Here is a 23,766-nt window from a genome sequence, read left to right on the forward strand (position 1 = left end):
AGGGTTGAGGAGGGGTGTTCCAACCACGGATAAGATTAAAGCAATTAAGCTTTGCCACGGTCTTGAAGTCATCATCATCATCATCATCATCATCGAACGTCCGAGCGACGCATGGACAAGATGGCATATGCATCGTACTCGTACACAGGTAGTCTACTCTGTAATAACGTGTCTGATGGAGGAGGCTGAAGTGCTGAAGTTACCCAAGTTAGCAACGCACCGAAAGAATCCAACCCTTAAAGCCGGGCTGTCCCTTGGACACAGCAACGGCGGGACCCAGTATGACGCAACTGAGGGGACGCCGCCAGTTCAGCACGGGTCACACCATATCCACACGGCAATCTTGGCGCCCAGGACCAGGATCTGTGAGATCTCCCGGCCGATTTGGTAAGAGAAGGGAGAGAGACAGAAAAGAATGGGAGAAAAAAAAAGGGTGAGGCGGGACGGGTAAGATTTTTCGAGAGTCAGGTGAGAGGCTCAGGCTGGCCCCCCTGGTTTCCATGCGTCACAGCTGCCGGGGGTTGATCCCAACTGGCGAAACCGTAACGCAAAAGGTGCAACTGGCAACCAAGGGGGGAAATGATGAATGGGGGAAGAAGGGGAAGAAGAACAAAATACGGTGCCTCTTGTTTTTTTTTTTTTTTTTTTTTTTTTTTTGAGTTTAGGAAGTTTGACGAATACCCGCCCTGCCGAACCGAAGTGAGACCACACTGTGTCACTGTCGCCGATCGCAAAACATCAGGTATTTCCTGGCTGCCTCCGGGATACCCCCCTTTTTTTTCCTTTTTATTTTCCCCGTCTCTGTTTGTTGTCTGTGAACCTAACTTTTTTAAAGGGTCCGGTTGGTTTCCTTTCCTCCCCCATCTGGACGACGACCCATTAATCGATTAAGGAGGAGGAGGATAGGAAGGATTTTGCAAGGGCACTACGGTGAACAAGAAGGAAGAGGGGGAGAAGGAGCCAAGGGATCCGTCGCTCCGCGTTGGCGTCTCGGAAAACGCTTGTGAGGCCGCCGGATCCGATGCTGAAATCCCACGCCCGTCAGCTGCTGGGTGCTGTACAGTGACCCCCATCCGCGACGCATGTTCTAATCGCTGATGGCGCTGCAGGTCTTCCAATGCTCGCGATTTATTCTCCTTTTCTTCTTTTTTTTCTTTCTATTGCTCTTCCTCCTCTTATTCTTCTTCGCCGCCTTTTCACCCCTCTTTTGTGGTGGGGCAAATGCTGAACTTCATACACTTCCTTGATGACTGAGCTAGCCGAGGAGATAGAGCAACTTGAGACGAAGCCTCCCTCCCTTCCTCCCCAGGCCACCCGAGGATATCTTACATCTCAGATCGGGTGGGTCTGCCCGAGATTACCCCAACTTCTTCTACCAACCGTCGCATATAACGCATGTAGCTTCTCACCTGGAAGCAGTCCAAGGAATGGGTTCAAGGCTTAGAGCAGATATGGCCTCGCGAGACAACACGACGACGGCGCATGTCGCACGTGTCCATCCCTTCTTCGTCCGGGGCTCCATCCCGCCGCGGCTTTCTCCGGGACCGTGCCAGCTGAGATGGAACAGGACATGTACGCCCAAGCCAGACCCGACTGCTCGGGACTGGAGCGTATCGGGCCACAGCCCCGAGCTCGACGTGCGCAGGGAGATTGGGTCCAGAGACACGCATCGTGGCCGAACATTCTGTTCTGCGCAGGGGAACGGGCGGGCGCCGAGACTACTGTGTCTCTCTGTCGCGCTGTCTTGCTGCTGTCCTGCCGCCGTCCTACCGCTAGGCATTGTCGTTGACCAACAGTCGTCGGCAATATTCTCCCTTGGCCCTGTCATCGGCACGCAGCTTAGGACTGATGTTTGATGACCGACTCTTGATTCCATTCGGGTTCGACTCGTCGGTTCGTGGCATGCATCCATGGCCCCCTTCGTCCGATGTCCCAACTACTTGGGCGATGACTTCTTTTGACCACGAGCTTGTTTCGCGGGTCGATCGTTTTACATTCTTCACCAACGAAGTCGTTGTGTGCACCGGATTACCGCATTCTGACGAAGAAATACTCTAGAGCAAAAGGGCGGAATGTCACTCGACTGACAACACAATTCAGGCAGGCTCGTGGACTGGAAAGACAACCAACGCCTATCACTCTCAGTCGTGGAAATCTGTGTCTGTATCACCTTCGCGGGGTAGGTTCTCACTCTATTGCTTGGAGCGAAGCAAGGTGTCTGTAGAGAAACGCCATGAAGGGGACCAAAATGGTTGCGAACGGCCCCGCGAGACTGTGACGAGTGTCCCTCCCCCGTCGACGAGTCCCGCGCAGAGTCTCCACGATCCTCCACCGCCGCCAATCTGCGCACCGCTTGTTTGGAGGAAGGTGGGTGCCTCGTCCCTTGCGTCGCGAGCCGTGGACAACCCAGGACGGTAGACACGAAGACTTCGAGGGAGCGACAAGTGCCGCAACTAGTTTCCAGGGCGTAGCACTCTTTCCACACCGTGCCGAAGGCTCGGCCGAGGCGTTAAAAAGACTACTGTCATCGTCTCGGGCTTTATAGACGAAGACACATCACGGAAACAGCGATGGCGGCTGGCGTACCTTGGATGACGATCGGATGCTAGGATGTCATGCAATTGGGTGAGTACTCGCATGGCCACTGTCGTCCTACCGTCTTTTCCACTATTGGAGTGTTGCACCACGAGTACGTCACTGGCTGTGCAGAGGAAAGGAGAACCTCGCAATGATATCTCGTTCAACGTCGACCCTGATGAGCGTACAGGTTGGCGGAAACCCTGAAGAGGGATGAGCTATGATCGGCACAAGGGACAGAATAGGGAAAACGTCTTTCTCTTGCTCCAAGCATGCGCCAACTTTCGGGCACACAGTTGGTCTCTGTAGATGTCCTTTCCCCCAACCTTTCTTTTTTCTTTCTTCTTCTTTTTTGGCTCAAGTGAACCTGGTGGCAGCCAATCTGTTCAGAGTGTGATGCAATTGGTTTCAAAAACGGCTTTCGAGGAAACCGAGGTAAATGGGAGACTTCCTCCGCAAACACCAATGTCAGGCTAGAACAACATATCTACAGACACCCAAATAAAACGTGGAAGGAGATAAGTAGGAGACCCAACTGCACTTACTCCCCCTGCGTCGTATAGTCACACGCCTTCCTCGCCTCTTTCTTGCCAGTCAGGATGTCCTGTTGTCTTCTTTTCTCCGTTTGGCCAAACGTCTCCTCTACCGACACCCATCATAGCATTACAAGAACTGCAAACTCCCGCCATCATCATCATCATACATCATCACATCCACGCCGCCATCTTCGCATTAAACGCTATGGATTCTCCTCGGCCGCCCGATTTCAAGCGCGCCTCCTCGGACCCTACCGATCTGCCGCCGGCCAAACGGCCCAAGTCCACGCCGAGTGAAGAACCTCCTGAGCCTGAACCCACATCCAGCCCCCCCGTGGAGGAACAGCAGCCCACTGCCACCGACGAAGTAACCATCATTGGCACTCAAGGTTGCGAGGTCTCTGAGGAAGTCTTCAGCCCCCTTCCAAGCTGTGAATCTCCGGAATCAGAGGGCTCGATAATCCCGATGGGTTATATATTGACCGCCAGCCAGTGCGCTTCTTTCCAGTTTTAACACACCTTTTGCTCGAGACGCTGACTCTTTCACGCAGCGAGTTCACAGACGACACGGTCACACTCGTTGCTGGACTGGAACGGGTCAAGTTTGTGATCCACAGACACTTGGTGCCATGGACCATTACTGAGAACATGTCTTCAATGCAAGCGGCCATAGTCGAGGAGATCCTCATTCCCAACCAGCACCCCGACACGATCGGTATGATGGTGAACTGGTGTTATCGAAAGACTGTACCGTCCGTCTTACCACATTTGCTGGCCAATCCGTATTCTGTCGAGGAGGTCCCGGACATTCCGAACCTCCTGCCCCTCCGCCAGCTTGACAAAGAATCAGACCAGGATGGGTCCTATGTTCAACACCAGGTGCTTACGGAATGTCTCGGTGGCAACGTAACCACAGGGGCTACGAGAGATGTCTCTTTTGAAGAGTTCAGACTCATGAAGTACAATGAAATGGTCGACCCTGCGATTCGGAGATCCCAGGCCACCTACCAGAACACGGAAGAGATGGAAGAGGCGGAAGACACGCTTTTGGAGGTGGAAGGACCGAGCGAAAAAGCAATACGGGACGCCATGACCAAATATCTCCAAGACGAAGGCGTGCCGGTGTTTGAGGCAAGCGAAGGACGCGTAGAAGCAGAGATTCTACAAATCAAGCTTGTCCGACTGGCCATGTTGGCCACCAAGTACCGCTGGAAGCGGCTCCTGGACGACACACTGTTGGCATACGCCAAGGGTAAGACTCTGTTCGCTCGCCGTTTCCCTGTTCCACGTCACATCGAGCTGGCCTACTCTGTCAACAGAGGCTTGCCGCGTCTAAGGATATTCATGGCCAATTACGCCGCTGTTTTGACCAAGGAGTATAACACCGATGTCGAGTTGCTCAATCTGCATGGAAGGTGCCCAGGCTTCTTTCGGGACAACATGATGCGGCACACGCGCTCACCACCAAGCCGATTATCAGATCCAATTTCCATATCCCATTACGAAGTGTGACATGAATGAAGCAGGACGGGGCTCGAGTTAGTGATGCTGAAGATGTGGATGGACTTGAAAGAGAGAGAGAAGCCTAGCAAAATAGGATAGCCTATAGATTAACCGAAGCATCGGATTGCAGTATTGTGTCAACCAATGTGTTTTGTTGAATGCAGCTTGTTGTCCGCTTCCTCTTGTTTGCTTAGGTATAACAGACATCTGAGCAAGAGAAATCTTCCTGATATAAACAAAGACTTTTTTGAAAAGTTTTTTGCATTCAATATTAAGGCATTAAGTATTGTTAGCAACGACTTAAAGTAGTGAGCCTGATGTGATGGCAATGCAACGTCAAGGTCTCATCCTCTTCTACAGGTAAGATCTCGGTGTGTGTCTTCACCGAACCACACCGAAGTGGGCCCAATGCACGGTCCATACCGCATCGGAACGGTTGAGTCACTCACCTTGAAATTTCCAGACTGCCCGACCTTGCGACTCTCTGCTTTGACTCACGACCCCGCGACCGACATATTTTGATACCCCCCCCTCCCCCCCCCTTCGTCTCCCCCTCAAGCCGCCGCTCACCCCCCGTCGCGATCCACCTCACCCAGACGATGTCTCAGCAAAAGGGAAAGGCCTCGGGTGCCAGCAAGGGCAAGAAGCCTGGCAAGGCTGGCGCTGAGGGCAAGCGCGAGGATGTCTTGCAGGCCGTGGTGAGTTTCCGGATCCCAGGCGTTATATGGTGGGGCAACGCCGAGATGACGGTTCGCGAAATGCTGACCTGGTTGCTCTTCTTTCGCGCCATTACAGATCATCACCGACTCCTTCCAAGACAGATTCGCTCCGTTTTCAGTAGAGAAGCCAAGAGTGAGTTCATATGATAACCCCCCCCCCCTCGTCTTCGCGCGTGCGACGGCCGACTAACAACAGCCCGCCCGCAGTGCCTCCTCCCCCTTGCAAACACGCCACTCATCGAATACACCCTCGAGTTCCTTGCCATGAACGGCGTCCAGGAGGTCTATATCTACTGCGGCTCCCACTCGGAACAGATCGAGAACTACATCAACACATCGCGGTGGTCGCCCATGTCCATCCGTACCCCGTTCACGAGCCTGCAGTTCATCCGCGTCTCGGACGCCCGCTCCATCGGTGATTTCCTCCGTGACCTCGACGGACGCGGCATCATGGACGGCGATTTCATCGTCGTCCATGGCGACGTCGTCTCCAACATCTCCCTCGACGGCGCGCTGGCGGCGCATAAGGCGCGCAAGGAGGCCGCCGCGACCAACATCATGACGGTCGTCCTGCGATCGGGCGGCCCCGAGGAGCATAGGACGAAGCCGAACGGCATCAACCCGGTGTTTGTCATCGACTCCAAGACGAAGCGTTGCTTACACTACGACGAGACAAATCCCCTGCAGAGCGACCACTACATGACGCTCGACCCGGCCGTCATCGACGAGCTTTCGGCCGACTTCGAGATCCGGGGCGACCTGATCGACGCCGGCATTGACATCTGCACCCCCGAGGTGCTGGCGTTGTGGTCCGAGAGTTTCGACTACGAGCTGCCGAGGAGGAATTTCCTGCACGGCGTTCTGAAGGACTGGGAGCTGAACGGCAAGGCCATCTACGCCGAGGTCCTCGAGGAGGGCTACGCCGCGCGCGCGAGCAATCTCCAGATGTACGAGTCCATCAGCAAAGACGTCCTCGGCCGCTGGACCTTCCCCTTTGTCCCCGACTGCAACGTCATCCCGGGCCAAACGTACAAGATGACGAGCGGCGCAGTCTGCGTGGAGGACGGGACCGTCATGGCGCCGGACAGCACGATTTCGAGATCCATACTCGGCCAGGGAGCCACCGTCGGCGCCGGCAGCAGAGTGTCGGGCAGTATCGTCGGCCGGCGGTGCAAGATTGGTAGCAACGTCCGCATCGAGGACAGCTTCATCTGGGACGACGCCGTGATCGAGGACGATGTAGTCATCACCCGCTCCATCCTGGCCGACTCCAGCGTCGTCGGCAAGGGCTCCATCGTCGACGCCGGCTCGCTCCTCTCCTTTGGCGTCACCCTCGGCGAGAAGAGCAAGATCCCTGAGGCCACCGTCCTCGCAGTCACCGCACACAACGGCAGCCCTGTTGTGCCGGACGCCGCACTCGTGGGCCCCTCGGGCAAGGGCGCGCGCTACGTCGACCCCGAGGCCGAGGACGTCGACGACGAGGACCCCTCGACCCTCCAGCGCTCCCTCATCTACAACCTCTCCCACCTCTCGCTCTCCACCTCGACCATCTCAACTCTCTCCTCCGACGTGGGCGACGACGACGACTCGGACGCCGGCTCGGCCGTCACCCCCTTCTCGGCCGACGCGCGCAACCGCGCCGACTCGTTCGTCTCGGACGACTCCCAGGGCAAGTCGGGCTTCCACCACGACGCGGTGCACGGCCTCCTCGACGCGCTCCGCGCCGAGTCGGGCGACTTCGACTCGGCCAAGCTCGAGTTCATGGGTCTCCGCCTCGCCAACGACGCATCGGACGTGGCCATGCGCAAGGCCGTCGCCATCGCCTTCGCCCGCCGCGCCGCCGAGCTCCTCGAGCCCGAGCACGGCGGCCTCGAGCCGCCCAAGGCCGCCGACTCGACCTTCAACTCGAGCAAGGGCGCGTCCAAGTTTGTCTCCGAGGTGGGCGTCGGCGGCGGCGAGGCGGAGCAGGTCGACTTCGTCCTCGCGCTGCAACACGCTCTTCTCGGCTGCCGCAACCTCGAGCACCACCGCGCCGGCGTCCTGCTGGCCGCCATGCTGCAGCAGCTGTACGGCCTCGACGTCCTTGAGGAGGAGGGCATCCTTGCCTGGTGGGAGGACGCACGCGCCGACGAGGGCGAGGGCATGTCGGCGCTCAAAGAGAAGTGCAGGGTTCTTGTAGAGTGGCTGGAGAACGCCGAGGAGGAGGACGATGATGATGATGACGACTCGGATGAGGACGACGAGTAGGTCTTGGCGTCCCGTTCTGTTTCTGGGGAGCTTTAGAGGAGGGGAAACAAAAGAAAGAGAAAAACTATCAGGTCCCGCGCGAGAGGTGGAAGGATAGATAGCGCTGGCAACCTCGAGAATCGGCGCGTTTCTGCAGAGGACTCGGAAGGAATCCAAAAGTGTCCCTCCGGACTCAGGACTGACTCTTGACTGAATGGAAAAGAAAGGAAGACAAAAGCAGACACGGTAGAAAGTTTTAAAAAAAAGAACATGTTAAAAAAATAATTTCAAGCAACAACTTGCAACGAGGACCTGCCGCGCCCCCTTCGGCGCCTTGATCGGACGGAGGGAACGGTCGGATCGAATGTCACATTACGACGCGACGCGACAGGAGCTCAAATGAACCTTGCTTATAGTTGCGAGGTACGAAAGGTATCGATCGGTATCATGTCAGGAGAAAAAGAAGGATAGCCTCCAGGACGCCTAGCTCGCCTGCCAAAAAAAATAATTTGCAAATCCGCCCCCCCCTTTGCCACAACCATCCGTGTTTTCCCCTGTTTTGTTTTAAAAATCCCTTGATCGGTCGCCATGTTCTTTTTGCTTTCTGTTGATGCCTTGGAGCGGACATCTCCTCCCCCACTCGCACGTTGGTGTTTTTACATGATCCGTGGAATGCGTGAATGCCATCGCGATCCCATAGAACGAAGCTCAACTTTGCTCCAACCTTTGGATCCCCCAGCTTGACGGCGCAGATAGTCACCGACTGATGGCGCAGATCGCCCCTCGGGGAGAACACCCGAAGACCATTACTTCTAGTAGTAGTTCTGTAGGTCGCTCCCGCCCCCGCCGCTGTGATTGCCGCCGCCTCCCATGGGACGTCCCCCAGACGGGCCGGTCGGGGCGTTGGAAGGGGGACCCTGCTGCCAGGCGCTAAGAGGCAGCTGGTACTGCTGCTGTTGGCCGTGAAAGCCGCCGCCCTGTTGCTGCTGCTGCTGCTGCGCCGGGAGGGACGAGTAACTGTTGTCATCATACTCAACAGGCTGACCGTAACCTCCTTGCTGGTTCCGCGGCTCGACGTCGTCGAGCGAGCGGTAGCCGTGCATGCCTCGCCCGCCGCGACCGCCTTTGCCGTTACCACGGTGGCCTCTGCCTCCTCTGCCGCCGCCGCCGCCGCGGTGACTGCCGCGGCCCTGACCACGGCCACCTCCTCCTCCACCCGAGTGGAAGTCGCGGCGCTCGTTGCGGCCGTTATAGGGGTTGTGTCCGTGGCGGTGGTGATCGCGGGAGTAGTCGCCGCCGTCGTGTTTCCTTTTAGAAGACTTATTGGCGAAGAGCGATTCGTACTCGTCCTCGCGAGGGTCCTCGGGCTCGATGCGGAGTATCATCTTCTCGCCGACGGTCGTCTCGAACGTCATAGCCCTGTCGGCGGGCACGGGTTGCCAGTTTTGAATCTTGCCGGCATCGACGGGGCGCGCGCCTTTGCGCAGGGCAAGGACGACGAGCGGGGAGGGGTTGTCGGTATGGAACTTGGCCGTGGCGGGGACTGGTCGCAGGCTGGCCGCCCAGATACTGTTCTCGAAACATGCCGTGCCGGTGACCTCCCATTTCATTTTGCTGCCCATGCCACCAACCTTTTCCAGGATGCTGGCCGGGCAGGGGCGTGGGCAGATGAGGATGTTGTTGGCGTGGAACTTGAGCTCCTGCTCGGGCATGCCGGAGGGGATCTGGGCCAGCTTCATCAGACGCGCTGTGTCCTCTTTACTAATCATGTAACCCGTGAAGTAGACGGTCTTTTTAACCATGAGCCGGTTCGGGCGCACGTCGGTGGGTTGCTTCGCGATCTCCTCGTTGTGAAGGTTGATCATGTGCTGCACCTCGGCAACCTCGACCACGGGGTCCAACGTTGTCGACAGATCCGCCACCTGGACGACCTCAGCCGTGATGGGGCCGCGCGTGCGTGTGGCGTTGATGTTCTGCTTCCGGTTGTACTCGGCCATGAAATCTCTGAACCCCTTGACATGCTTCGGGCGGTCCTCGTAGATGCGGATCTCGTCGGCGTTCTTATAGGTCTCCATGACGGCGGCCAGGAAGAGCTGCTTGAAGTGCATGGTGCTCGAAAAGTGCTGGTTCGTCGGGCTGACGGCAGGCTTTAGGCCGATCATGTCAAAGTCGAGGCCTTTGCTCTGGACCATCCTCTTGATGAGCTCCCCGAAGCCTCGCTCGGAGCGGCCCGTCAGCAGCACGCACAGGGCGTCCTTCTGCTTGATGCTCAGCTTCACCAGGTCGACAATCTTCTCGTTCCACCAGCCCTCCCACGCGCGCTTCTCCTCGGCGTCGGCGCCGTCGCCTGTCGCTGAGAGGATTCGGGAGTCGTGCCACCAACCGCCATTGCAGATGACGTCCTGGCTCGACAGCACGCCGATCGTAGGACCGCTCCATAGTGCGGGGTTCGGCAAAGGGGTTTTGAAGACTGTAACAGGCACACGAACGAAAGTCAGTCTCTGTTCTCTCTCGCAATTTCATCAGGTTACGCGCGCGCTTGGGTATGACGCGGACGTGGGAAGCCATACGGGTATTGTCGAAGTCGTAGATGTGCAGTGACTTGATCTTGTCGACGGCTGGAAGCTGCTTCGTCGCGATGCTCCATCGGCTCAGAGCAGTCGTCGTCGCGGCCGAGGAAGAATAGGCCGCCTTGGCGGAGCCATTGGCGTATGCAGACGTCATGACTCGGCGGATGAATCTGGAAGCTGCCAACATGAATGTTGACCAGACTTCGAAATTCCAGGTTGGGAATTGTTTCGTTGGTGGATCTCGAAGACTCGCGACCGCGCACGCCGGCAAAGTGGGAACCGGGCCAGGGGACTCGAGCTTTTGCTGTGTAGTGGGCAGTACAGCGGCTTGTGCCAGTAGGAAGTTTTCCTAGGTAGCTTGCTGGCACTGTGGGTACCCATCCGTCATCAGACTGCTACTAAGGGCAGACACGACCGCCTACTCGGTAGTTCTGCTTATGTCATATGCATTGCTCAGGCAAGAGCGCGTATTCCACCGCTTTCAATTATGCGACCTAACGTTTGGAACCTTAGCATCCGGTAGGCAGAACTCCACCACTTGTATTCTCAATAAAAAGATAAGAGAAGAAGAAAAAACACTGTCGACGCTTTTTGCATCATGGTTTGCACACCGCGCTTAATGATTCATTTGGCGACTCCATTAGTTGAGCTCATACAGTAGCCTTCCTCATGATGTCTTGCAACCATCGGTCTCGAGAAATCGGCCAAACCCCGTTCCAAGCCCCACTTTCGGTAACGGAACGGAGAGTGGATCACGGAGGCGACTTTCGTTCCGAGATGTCTTCAGATCAGGACATATGTCATTTGACATGTTTTCTGATTTGTGTTTTGTTTTGCAGTCTCTGGGATACATACAGGCATTGCCTAATTCGCAGGTTGTCCGTGCCTCTTACCAGCACTTGCTTCCGTCGAATCGCAGTGACCTCCTCATCCTGTCGCCGCCGGTTTTTTCTGTTACGAAATTGATGTTCTCCAAATCATCATCTCCCCTCATCATCCGTCCTCTGCAGCTTGACCGTCAACTGCAGTACTTTCCTCACTCGCCCAACTCCTCTTATCCGCTCCCCGAGCAAACATACAGCGGCCATAGTTTTAGCATGTACTCCTCGACAAGAACCAATTACCAGCAGAACCAAAAACAAACCATCCATCCCCTAGTGTACTCAGGCTAACGGACGTCGATGAACCAAACTTTGGAAATGGGGGAAGGAAAAAAAAGGGTGAAATATCCGATACACCCAAACGCCGATAGGGTTGCCTGATGGGTATTCCATGTCACCTCTTGTGGACCGACCGATGCAAATGCGTACTCTAAAAAGTCATGCTCATGAACCAGCCAGGGTCCCTTCATCATATCATACCGCTTGTTACTTTCCTTCTCTTTCTATGTGTTTTCCTCATTATGTCCGTCACGCAAACCATGTGCCAACCACGCTTAGTGGCATGTCGACTACAATGTCGGTTCGACGGCACCAGTGTCAGATTGCTCTCCAAAGTCAAGGAAAGCATCCCAGCTATCGTTGACGTTGGGGGCAGGCGTTGTGCCCTCGCCTTGCAGATCATTGTCCTCGTAGCGGGACGCGTACGGGTTCAAATCTCCGTCAAAGTACTCGTGGTTGGCTAGCGCCATGTCGTTTAGATGCTGGTCGTGTTTCAGATCAGCCAACGAGTGCGTATCGGGATAGTACACCTGTTGCTGTAGAGGGTTGCCAATAAACATATGAGACATTGGATCATTGATGTCCAAGTTAGGTGCCATCATTTTGACATCCATTGGGAGCTCCGCTGTGAAGGACGACTCGGGCGAGAAGAGGCTGTGATTCATGGTCATCATTGGCGAAGGGAAGTTCGAAGCGGCGCGTGTCGATGGTGTGCCGGCGGCCGCCTCGGACGAAGGGGACAAAGCAGGGGGGGACAGAGCGCTCTCTCGTGCGATAGGCGTGGCCATTTCCATGGGCGACGCCAGAGATTGCGTACTCTCCCTTTGATACTGCTGATTCTCTGACTGGAAGTTTGCCGTGCCGAAGGATGGTGACATTGGGCTCGAAGCAGCGTTGACAGGTGAGGTTTGCTGCTGCTGCTGCTGGCCTGTAGACTGTCTAGCAACAGGCTGGTAGTACATCGAGTTGGTTATGTTACGTGACAAAGCCTGGGCTTGCTTGTTGGCGTTGGGGAACTGCTCAGCAAACATCTTGTTGATGGGGTTCTGGGCCCATTCCTCGTTGCGGAGTCCAGCCACCATGCTTGCCATGGCTACGCGGTTGGCAAGGAAAGCATTAACCCGGTAGTCGAATTCGGGGGAACCAGTCTGCAAGTGAGCTGCAAGCATGCGGTAGGATCTGGGCATGTCGTCCTCTTCCTCCTCATACATCTCCTCTGCTTGAACGATGGCCTCGGAAATCTTGAAACCCTTGCCGGTGCGCTTCTTGTGAATCTCGCTGGCCATCTTAGCCGACTGCACGCGAGCCTCGATGCTTCGGTCCGCACGCCGTGAGGCGGCAATATAGGCGCGTTCCTGATTCTCTTCGTGGGATCTCTCAGTCTACCCAGAGGAGAGTCAGCTAAAGCCTTAGAGCAACTCGACTTGGACACGACATGTTGGGCGTAATGTGGCTAGGGATGGGGGTGAAGGGAGGGAGAATATGGGAGGTAAGGGGACTGGGCGGAGGAAACACCACGCGAGACATGTGTATAGATTGCTTCGCACCTTCTTCTGCGCCCGGACCGTCGGCATCGTGGGGGACAGGTTGCTGGCGTCTAGAGATCGCTTCGGCATTTTCGCTGTCGACGAGACTCGCTGATCGACGATTGATATATCGATGATGGAGTCCGGAATACAAGCAGCGGTGACTTGGTCGAACAGGTTCGTGAACCACCAAGGTAATCCTCGTAAGTTATTGGCTGGATGCGGCGATAGGCTTCGTCGTGGCTAGAACCCTTTGAAGCCAAAATCGCCTGTTGTTGCGATAGGGTTTGATTTAGCCCGGGCCGTCTACTGATAATAGATATGACGTGACTGTGTGCGGGTCGTGTATCGGTATGTGTGTATGTATTATCGGTCGAAAAACACCTTGCTTGGCCAGGTAGGTGGTGAATACAGCTTGTCGGTTGAGGCGCCAAAAGGGTGTGTGAAGAGGATGAGGCGAAAGGTGGAACAGGGCGGTATCCAAGTCTTATACGATCCAAGGGTTCGTGCTCGAGGGGGACGAGGGAAACGACCAGGCATCAAGCTGCGGAGCATATCTCACCAGCGAAAAAACCTTGGGCAGGGATTGGCGGAGGGTCTTCACACAGTCAGCGCTGGTGCTACCGCCGTAGGGTTTGCTGCTGGTGCGTCTTCACAGTGGCGGAGGGAGGGGGGAAGACAAGCATGCCGGCGGTACGGTAAAGCACGGTAGCGAACGTACGTTGCTGGTAGCTTTGGGGTCTGGGGCATGTGGAATCCGTGAAAAACAGAAAGCGGAAAGGGAAAGTGGCATTTCGGCCGCGTTCGATGGCTAGACGATCTCGGAGCGTTTGATCGAGTTACGCTCTAATGATCGATCTCGATGAGAGGGGAGGAGTGGCGTTAGAGCGCAGTCACGATCGGAGGTGGAAGGCCCCCCTTGTGCCTACCCTTCCCTTTCTACTTTGCTAGTGTGCTACGGACCAATCTGGCCACTTTCCCCTCCCACATTGACTGCCCCGCTTTCTCGTACACTACCACATTGGGATTAGCCTCAGCTCGCTTGGGCAGGGTGGGTACGGTGCGGCACGAGGCAGTGAAGGACGGCTACTGTGGTTGAGAAACGGAAGGACTGGATCTCGTCGTCTTGTACGGCGAGGGAAATTATTCCAGCTTCTCAGAGTATAAGCCTCCGTTCTTTATTCTCTGTCTGCTTTTTGAAGGCGTCGTACCAGTGCTCTGCGATGCGGGAGCTGTCCAGTTAATCGGGAAGGATGGGAAAGGAACTCCTTTGGAAAGTCACGACGTGGTGTGACTGTCGAAAGTTGGGAAAGAGGGAGGGGAGGGGAGCTTTGGCCGGGTGGAGAGAACTCCTAAGCCCGGGCTTTGGCGTTTGCCGTAGACCCACTTCACTAACTCCAGTGCAACCGACAGGGCGGGAGACGACTGCCCGGGCCACTTTCCCCAAGCTCTATCCCAGTTAGTTGCACGACAAGATAGCTTTCCTCTTGGGTTCGTCGAACAACTTCGTACGATGTACACATGTACTTACCTAGTGTACGGATTGGCATGTACGAAAAGTGCGTTGTGTCTACTATGTAGGTGTTGCTTCCCAATATTCTGCTAAGCCGTCAGAGCTACGCAATTGGCCGTTCAGCAAGAGGTAGGTAGGCAGGCAAGAAGCACAGCTGGAATTGTGTGACCAAACTCGGTAGCAGCTAACAACACCCGCAAAACATGATTCCCATGTTTCCAATGCAGGCGCCACGCCTTGCCGACATCCCCTCCCTGCTTCTGAGCCACGAAGCAGTTTTTAGATTTTCTTCTTCTTTTCCCTTTCGGTTTCAGTCCCAACCAAGAGCCAGTTGCTAAGCGTGGCAGCAGAGGGGGACGGGACGGGTGACAGTGACAGAAGACATGAGCTGGTCACAAGAAAGGAGGACCAGGGGGAGCAGAACAGAAAAGTCGGCAGAGACAGAGAGAGTAACCGCAGCACGTTTTGCTCTTCCGCCCTTCCATCCTCCCACCTTTCCCATCCACCCACCTCTTCTCATCCTTCCTTCTTGTCCTGCTGCCAGCTCCCACCTGCGCCTGCAGATGAGCTGGTTTCCCAACCTGGCTGCACACACTCAAGTCGTCGAGACGGGCCCAGATTCGTCGCTCAGGCGACACTTTTGCCTGACAGCTCCGACTCTGCTGTCACGCTTTCACAGTGTCCATCGATTCCCAGCGAATCCCAGCGACTCTACAGGCACTGCCGGTACCACACAAGCCCATCTGAAAGTTGGGTACTCGCCTACCCACTGTTTCAAACCAAGCCTACATCGTACCTACTACCCATTCACCCTGTCCAAACCACCCAACCAACACCATCCCAGCTCAGGCCAACGTAATTCCAGTTCAGAGCAGCGGGCTACTCCACGCAACCTCGCCTTTTGTGCTTGGTTCTTCAACCCCCGAGGTATCCAGCTAAACACCAGCTCATCACTTTCCAATCTTCTCAAGTTTGAGACCAAGCATATCAGGGACTTGCCGCTCTTCCACTTCCATACGTGCGAGGGAGGACGGCCAGGCACAAAGATAGGTCCCACCGTCCCACAGGTACTTTCTCCTGCAGACTCCCTGTGCAAGACTGCTGGGGCAGTTGAGCCATGTCCTGTCTGCAGCCCCGGAACTTGTTCGCATCCTTCTCGGCCTCCTCTCCGAGACGGTATACCGCTTATGATTGGCCGGCCTGGTAAACCTAACACGGCAACGGGAGCCCTCGTAGGTTTGCTGCCACAAAATCTCTGACCTACCTACCTGTACATTGCCGTGGTTGCTCAACAATATGCTCCTTGATGTGAGCCACACAACCCATAGCATGTGATTCGAAAGCACATGGCGACATGCAAATAGATAAGGCTCAACCATCTACAAGTACTTGGGCCGTAATGCACAGACGACTGTATCACTACAGCTGTACCACCACACCTTCACCCCAATCCAAGCCAGCGGGTTTTGTGCTCAATGGGTGTGCCTACAGGTACTGGGGCACGGGGAGGGAGGGAGGGGGCTCCTGCAAGCGCTGCTATGAGATTGAGCCTGTAACAGCTCGCACACGCGCCCGGACTACTGGTCCGAAGGCCTCGACATTCGGCATTTCAATCCCTCCGCGTCCGCACTTCGGACAACTGGAGCGGGCACTCCCCAAAATGGGCCCAGCGAGATCGATTTCCAGGGTCCGATTGTGAACAACCGGGGACCCCTCCCCAGCTGTGTACAGCGCTAGAGTCTTTTTCAATGCAGCAGAATATTCCAGCAGTCTTTGCAGCACAAGAAGTCACTCGCCGGGGTTCCGCGATGATCGTCAGGCGTTCTCCATTCGGTATTGAGAGTGCATTGCATGGCTGGATTCGCAAAAGGCCCGTCAATATCAAGCCATCTTCAGAGACCTTTTGATGGATCGATCTCCCGGCTGACTCAACGATTACAGCATTGGCAGTGTATCGCATCGCATCGATCCACACCCCCTCTGCCTCTGTCCACAGCTGCTGTCAAGCTAGCCCGGGAGCAGCACCGCCCTCATCTTCTGTCCAAGGGTTACGCTGACGGCCGCGTTGATCGCGCTTCGCAAAGCTTGCGGGACCGACCTTTCGTGGGAATGTACTCTGTGCCTGTACGGAGTATCGACAGGGTTGCGTACATAGTGAGAAGCTGTCACCGGGCAGACGAAACAATCCAGCTAAGCATTGTGTATTCCGGCTCTCTCATGGTGCTTGATGCCGACCCTACGGGATCGCTGCCCCCAAATCGAATCCGAGGGACTCGCATACGGTACTCGTGCACGCAAACTAATGTGAGCGCCAGGCCTCGCCGATGACTAACTATCCAATTTCACCAATTTGCCAGTCAAACTTCGACCCCTGATTCCGGCTCCAGACACTCAGAGAACACCATTCCGGACTCGCATGGCAATGGTTGGTGAAAGCTACGTCAATCCGTTCTACGTGTGTGTACCTTGAATGGCAGTAGCACCTCAAATCACAGCTCGCATTGAGCTTCAAATTGGTAGGCAGCACGCCATCGAGCGGTTGCCACGGGAGTTTCAGACTTGGGATGGCCATGTCAGTCCCACACAAAGACAAGGACGGCCGTGTGGTTCGTGGCCATCACTCGCTGGCTGTGCACACAAACCACCTACAACAAGGAGCTGCTACCCCGCCACATCAAACAGAAGACTGGAGGGGCGAGTTGACGAGAAGCTCTAGCTTTCCGGGTCGCGCGTTGCGTTGTGCACTGCCCCCTGAGAGGAGAGCACCGACGGTCGCTTCGGCTGGTCGCTTCGGTTGTTCACTGGTAACGCTAGATTTGAGATCGTTTACAGGTACAGTTGCGAACGGCAATCTCAGAAAAATAACTGGCAGCGTACCATTCATTCCTTTAGCAACTCCCGCCAAGTTCGAAGTCGGCGTAAGCGTTTACAGAGACTCTCGCGTCACTGGGATCTGACGTCATTTCGATGTCGACCAGCAACGTGGAAAAGCCGGCGACTCGAGAGACTCAAGGACTCTAGTATTTTTCGGTAGATACATGTCTTCCAGTCAGACTTGCGACGGAGCAAAGAGTCCGCGCCACCCGCCGGTTATGGTTGTGCTGGCGCGCGTGAAACACTGAAACCTCGAGACACAAACGCAGACAGACCCGTCTCAATCGGCTCCCGCCGGGTGGTGCTGAGCAAGCCAAAACCATATAGCCTGGCAAGCCACAGCCAGACTCCTCCAAGCTTTGCCTCGCTATCACCACACCCCGGTTCGGTTCCTGGGGTACACCTTGTTCCCATCGAACCCCGGTTTCCGCAGACACTGCAATCCTGCCCTCATCGGCTCACAACATCAAACATCAAACGGAATTGTGAGTTCCCCCCGGTGTTGGTAGTTGTACACAACTTGACGGACGGCCAGATGCCTGAGAACGGCTTACCGGGCAACACACCACCCACCACCCGCATTCCAACTTGACCGGTCCTCTGCGGCAGCGGGGCAGCGGAAGGTTGTCGACCCGGCACAGGGCTTGCCCTCGAGAAATGACATGCCTTTGCCGTCAGACACTGAACGACCGACCACAATACTATCCCTTCAGCCCGTTTCAATACTTTCGTCCCCTGCAGGCCCCTTACTAGTTGAGCGGTACCAGCACCGAGAGCCAATCGGGGCTCCTCCTGTTGATGGGAAATATGGTTAGTAGTATACTTACTAGTGTGTACAGTACTCGGCCCAGTTGCAAGTGGCGAAAAAGAGAGTCAAATAGAGACAGACAGTCCGACCCCGTCCCGTCTCGCCAGACCAGATTGCCCTGCTGCAGCAAATAACATCTGCATATACATAGTATGTAAGGGGAGGCGACAAGGCAAGATAACCGAGCACCCACATGCCTTGTCCCGTAAATCCCATTTCTCGAAGCATGGTATTCTGCCTTGTCCCAGCCGCAGGTTGGGCGGAGCACCTACCTACCTACCACGTGTCCATCATACCTACACGACTATGACGATGAACCCACGAAGCATTTTCGTCATTACCCGTCCAAATACGCCGGGCTTAGGACCCTCGTTCGTGCCTGATCTCGTACGATGTTGTTCGTCCCGCATGTTGCTGGTCAGATCGAATACTACACTACGGGGTTGCTTGCGGGTATCGAGAGGAGGCGAATCTCAACAATGCCTCCAGATAACCGAACGATGGCGCACTCGCATCTCACCACCTCTCTATGCACTGGGGCGGGCACCGAGGGCCGCCAATCGAGCGATCTGTCTTTTTTTTTTACCCCGGATCCCGATCTCATGTCTTGATTTCAAAGCCTCCACACCTCTCTGGCTGTCCCTCGCGCTCCGCGTGAATCAGCGACCAGCCCAGCAAACGGTGGACGGCGCGGCGATTTGACGAGCCCGGCCCCGCCCATGGCATGGCATCTGCGACAGACTGCCGGGTGCAGTCGAGCTTTTGGGGATGACAAGCCAGTTACGTACGGTACATATACGCTAGTTGACTACATCGTAGGGGATCAGCAGCAGATAGATGTCGGCTCGGCAGTGGACACATGGTGCTGCAATACCACGCCCCGGGGGTCCATTGTGGTTCTCAAACAGCGGAGAATTTACGCCATGTTCCTGGGCCTTCTACTTTGACGCAAAGTCTTGTGACCTCCTCGGCAGGCCGGTTTGTCGAGACTGGAGAGCGGCATGCTGTGATGTGTAAGTAGCACTGGGCACTGGGAACGCCTTCTCACAGGGCAAGGGCAAAAATGATATCAGCGTGGTCCAGACCGCCGTCGCCGCCACAAGGTTCCGATCTTGAGTCGGCGAATGGACTACGGGGCGAGGACGGAACCTACCGCTCAGCGTTTTCACGTTTGTCTGAATCCAGCGGCAGTGCGCGAGCTGGTTGATCACGATTGATGGGCAGCCGAGCAATTCAGAGACCCTTCTCTTCACTTGGCTTCAGATCGCCGGCCTCAACTAGTTGTCTACTAGCTAAAGCCACCTAGAAGAGCCTTAGCCGACGGACTGGTTGGGCCACCAGTAGGGCCGCCAGTCTAATCGAGGATGGATGACGAGCGGGCAATCACTGAAGGCTCAGGATCCCGATGTCGACAGAAAGAAAGAAAGAAAGGGGGGAAAAGCCATGGTTGCCTATGCGCAATTCATCCCTTTTGGCGTAGGAGGATGATCGACGCTACCCTGAGACTCCGTCATTCCTACATTGGGCAGCTTGAAAAGGCCAACGGAAAGGGGTGGAGCGATGATTCCAGATTCGCCCACCCAATTAACCGTCAAGCACAGGACAAGAACCTTTGGTTACGGAGAAGGTACTCCGAAGGCGACACTGGCGAGGAATGGGGTGGGGGGGGTCATGTCATTTACCCATCCCAAGGAGAAACTAGAGGGTTTGGTGTTGGCATGATTTCCAGCATGGCCAAAACCAGATGCCAGAAAGAATCTCCCGGACGAAGGCTCTTGTACTTTTCTCTCTCAGGAAATAACTGCAGTCGCATACTCGTCTTGACCGAACCATCGGGCCGTTGGCACAAATCGTTGTCACCGTCGCCGTCGTCAGTTGTTTTGACCTTGGCGACCAAAGTGAAAGTCTTTTGCGGCGAAAAAACCGCCGTATTGTTTGCTACATTGCACCCGGACGCGGTATCACTTCTGGCTTCTGTCCGGGTGGGGTTCTCCCGGGTCCCTTTCGGTGGAACACATGCCAGACGTCTTTCTCAGTCTGCCCAGTTGGGGTTTCAAAGTGGTGTTCGTCTCATTTCTTCTGAACCGCTTTCACGTACGAGTTCCCTGGGGCAACGCAACCCGACCGAATTCTCATCATCAAGTCCGACTTGCCCGTCCATCCAAGACGGCCTGACGACCTGAAGCTGAGCGCGCGCACGCACGCACGGTTGGCCTGGGCCTGGAAGTCGTGCCGCCCACCTGTGGCCCCAGAATCACACGGCCGGACAACATTGGCCTCCAGGGCTTCCGAAATCCCTGTTTCCGATACACACGCCTTCATCGATCGGACAGGGGTCCAGGAGCCCGCGATCCCTTCAATATCTCCAGGGCAGTCCGCATCGTGCCCATCGTCGTCCTTCCCGCAAACTGGCGGACCCGCCCCACGAACCGGTCCCCCCTCCCCTTTCTTGTTGGACGGATCGGACGAGCCAACGCGCCATCGGACCATTCTCACTCACAGCCTCCGATGGCCGTTGCTCTGGATCGGATACGCCGCACTCACTCTGGATCGGTGAGGTGTCTGCCAACCTTTGCAGAGCATTTGTATTAGGCCCTTGCTGTACCAACACGATAACCTCTCTTTACCCCCCCCCCCGTTAGGAAATAGCCATGCGTCTCCGGACGAACTACTCGGTGACTCTGGACGTTCCGACTCTGGACCGGCCGTTAATACTACCCACACCGACTCGATTTGGTGTCCATCGCAGTTGCACGCTGATTCGAGGCGGTTTCTGTTATCTGCCCCCGTCCCTTTTCTGTCTCTCGTTGCAGCTAACCATAACCGCCCAAAGACCGCTTTCGGTGATGGCGCATTCATCTGCACTTGACTTCAGGCTCTGCCCCCCTCCCCCTTTTGTAGTGCTACCCTGTCACTGGGGCTTGCTTCACGATAATAGGGTGAAGCCGATTGAACTTGATGGATACCACCCCTGATGCACGGCCTCGCATCGTGGATTCGTGGGCCCATTCACATCACATCTACTGCAAACAGGACGCGATCCCTCTTCCTCGGTTCCGTTGCCTCTCCCATCGAGACCCTGAACCGACGCAACTGCATCTGGAGGATCACGGTAGCAGTGTCGGTTCTCACCTGAACGTCCAATCGGCCACTGGGCGATTCGCACATGGCTCTTGGAATTCCATGTCCCCCCCCCCTGAAAAGTGTCCATTGGTGGTTTCCTTTCGACAACCTCTATCGGTACGCTGTCGACTTGAAGAAGCAAGGCGTGCCGTGCCGTCCCATCACTCATTGCGACCGGCAGCCCTTCCCAACTCTTATCCCCTGGGCTGGTGGTCAAATCCATCTCCTCTGAAGAAGAACACCGCTCGATCGAGAACGATGCTACGGGGGGGGGGGGGGGGGGGCATCAGTTGGGCTACCCTTAGGACGCAAACGCTTCATCTTCTCACCAGCAATATGGATGTGACATGAGGGACGGAGCTGCTGTCTGGGTGAGCTGTGAATAAGAGCTCACATCGTCTGCTGTGTCCCCTCTCCTTTTCATTGTTCCCAATCAGTCGACAGATGACAAAGCAGAAAGAATTTCATCTTCCACTCGTGCATAATCCTGCTCCTACGAAGCCGAAAATGGAACTCCTCGCCAGGGGTACGATGGTGAGCAACTGTGCTAAATCCTTCTCGCCTCTCTAAGTCGGATGAACGCTCTCGAGACCTTGGGAGATGCGCAACCGCGAAAAGGGAGCGAGGTCGCTTCTCGTCCGTCTCGCCCATCGCGGTGACAAAACATCTCACCTCGAGGTTACTCGAAACTCACCACAAGGACTGACAAATCCTGCAGCACCTCACCCTGGCTCGGGGCATCTCGGTTTTCCAAGCCCACGTGTCGTGATGCAATCAGCCCGACGCAACGGGACAACTATCCTGACGGGATTGAGGGGTGAACTTGGCATGTTGACAAAGCTGGCTGGCTGCCTGCCTATTCAGAAGTACCGCGATTCAACGGGGGGCGGCTTTGACGCTTCATTATTCCGAAAGTGGAGGATGACTTGGTGAGACTCTCGGGATTACGGGCAGATCGCCGTCGGAGCCCATGTGAACCGCGCAATTATTCTGCTCGTCCGGCCGATATAAAGGTGGCACAAATGGTGGTTTTGCTTTCCACCTCTCACTTAGCACGACTGAAACATCACAGAGAAAACACAGCCATCACCAGCCTTTTGGAACGAAGCAGGAAAGCAAGCGAACAAGCATCACGCCATGACGCTGCAGTACGACCCGGAGTACCAGGCCGTCGTCGCCGCCAACGACCGCGGCCCCGCGCCCGCGCCGTTCAAGGACGCGTTCGACATCCGCAACTTCACCAACCCCATGTTGCACGCCGTTCTCCGCGCTCAGCCGACGCCCGAGGACGTCCTTGAGACCAGGGTCTCCTTCGCGTCCCACGACGGCGAGGAGGTCGGGCTCTACCGTTTCGCGACCAAGGACATGGTGGAGGCGTCCAAGCCTCAGGCCGCCGTGGTCTACGTCCACGGCGGTGGCTTTGTCGCGGGCGACGTCGACATCTTTGCGCCGCAGATCAAGCGATTCGTCGAGGCGTCGGGGCTGCCCTTCTTCGCGGTGGACTACCGCCTCGCGCCCGAGTTCCCCGGCGGCGTCGGCGCCGAGGACGTATATCACGGGCTCAGGTACCTCTCGGAGCACGCGGCGGCCTTCAACGTGGACAAGGCCAAGATCGTCATGATGGGGGACTCTGCGGGCGGCGGCATCGCGGCGGGCGCGACGCTGATAGCACGGGACAGGGGGCTGGCGCCTCCGCTGAGGCGGCAGGTGCTGGTGTATCCCATGCTCGACGACCGGACGGCACTGGCCGAGGACAGCGCCGTGTTCCCGCTGCTGACGTGGAAGACGCGCGACAGCCTGCTCGCGTGGCGGGCCGTGCTGGGGGACAAGGCCGGGGACCCGGCGGCGGAGGGGGTCTCGCTGTACGCGGCGCCCGGGCGGGCCCGGGTCGAGGACCTGAGGGGTCTGCCGAGGACGTACGTGGACGTCGGCAGCCTGGACCTGTTCCGGGACGAGTGCGTCGAGTTCGTCGGGAAGCTGGCGAGGGCGGACGTCGAGGTCGAGTTCCACCTGTGGCCGGGGCTGCCGCACGGGTTCGAGAGCGCACCGGGGATCGGGTGGGTCCGGAAGGCGCTGGAGGCGAGGAACTCGGCGTTGAGGAGGGAGTGAGGGGAGGGAGATGGCTGATGATATCACGTTTGTCGATGGGGTGACGAGGGGGTGGGCGTGGGGCGTGGACTGCGAAACATGTCGATTTGCGGTCTTGCGTGTCTTCAGTTGTGCCAGGCAGAACAAAGAAGCAGTCGCTAGTTGTGAAGCATCGTTGACATCGACCCGTGTCGGCCTTTCCCTTGAGAGCTCGACCGAAAGGACTGGCCCATGTCGTGACGTTGGCCATGGTGATTAGGCTTGTTTGGTTGAAACTGGATCGGAACAGACTCGTGCAAGGACAGTTTGTGTTGTGGATGAACGGTGAGGGTAACAGAGTATTCATCTCGGTCATATAGCAGCTGGGCCCAGAGATGTGTTGGGAGGTCCAATGGGCTTACTTGGTTGATGTCCTAGGTGCAATATCTATATTGTGTGTGTCCAGTGGTCAGGCTCAGCCAAGTTGGATTCGGTTGTGAATATGCGCACAAAAGTTCGAACTTGCAAGATAGAAAGACAAAAAGAAGAAGAAGAAGGTGAATG

At 56.2% G+C, this 23,766-nt stretch overlaps 6 protein-coding genes across 6 annotated transcripts; 4 read left to right on the forward strand and 2 right to left on the reverse strand.

Moving 5' to 3' along the window:
- Positions 1–3,761: 3,761 nt before the first annotated feature.
- On the forward strand, positions 3,762–4,625 carry CH63R_01317 (uncharacterized protein; the record flags this gene model as incomplete). Its single annotated transcript, XM_018296292.1, has 1 exon — positions 3,762–4,625. One exon carries the CDS (start codon positions 3,762–3,764, stop codon positions 4,623–4,625), a length of 864 nt encoding a protein of 287 aa, XP_018164654.1.
- A 590-nt stretch (positions 4,626–5,215) lies between these two features.
- CH63R_01318 (eIF4-gamma/eIF5/eIF2-epsilon) lies at positions 5,216–7,582 on the forward strand (the record flags this gene model as incomplete). Its single annotated transcript, XM_018296293.1, has 2 exons — positions 5,216–5,314; positions 5,543–7,582. The coding sequence occupies 2 exons, from the start codon at positions 5,216–5,218 to the stop codon at positions 7,580–7,582; spliced, it is 2,139 nt and encodes a 712-aa protein (XP_018164655.1).
- A 791-nt stretch (positions 7,583–8,373) lies between these two features.
- CH63R_01319 (Tat pathway signal sequence) lies at positions 8,374–10,318 on the reverse strand (the record flags this gene model as incomplete). The annotated part of the gene is made up of 2 exons (XM_018296294.1): positions 8,374–10,031; positions 10,132–10,318. The coding sequence occupies 2 exons, from the start codon at positions 10,316–10,318 to the stop codon at positions 8,374–8,376; spliced, it is 1,845 nt and encodes a 614-aa protein (XP_018164656.1).
- A 1,263-nt stretch (positions 10,319–11,581) lies between these two features.
- Positions 11,582–12,907, reverse strand: CH63R_01320 (uncharacterized protein; the record flags this gene model as incomplete). Its single annotated transcript, XM_018296295.1, has 2 exons — positions 11,582–12,673; positions 12,839–12,907. The coding sequence occupies 2 exons, from the start codon at positions 12,905–12,907 to the stop codon at positions 11,582–11,584; spliced, it is 1,161 nt and encodes a 386-aa protein (XP_018164657.1).
- A 1,806-nt stretch (positions 12,908–14,713) lies between these two features.
- Positions 14,714–15,589, forward strand: CH63R_01321 (uncharacterized protein; the record flags this gene model as incomplete). The annotated part of the gene is made up of 1 exon (XM_018296296.1): positions 14,714–15,589. One exon carries the CDS (start codon positions 14,714–14,716, stop codon positions 15,587–15,589), a length of 876 nt encoding a protein of 291 aa, XP_018164658.1.
- Positions 15,590–22,272: 6,683 nt separating this feature from the next.
- Positions 22,273–23,244, forward strand: CH63R_01322 (Arylesterase monooxygenase; the record flags this gene model as incomplete). The annotated part of the gene is made up of 1 exon (XM_018296297.1): positions 22,273–23,244. One exon carries the CDS (start codon positions 22,273–22,275, stop codon positions 23,242–23,244), a length of 972 nt encoding a protein of 323 aa, XP_018164659.1.
- Between the last annotated feature and the right edge of the window lie 522 nt (positions 23,245–23,766).

This window comes from Colletotrichum higginsianum, chromosome 1, assembly GCF_001672515.1.
Source record: "Colletotrichum higginsianum IMI 349063 chromosome 1, whole genome shotgun sequence".
NCBI lineage: Eukaryota > Fungi > Ascomycota > Sordariomycetes > Glomerellales > Glomerellaceae > Colletotrichum > Colletotrichum higginsianum.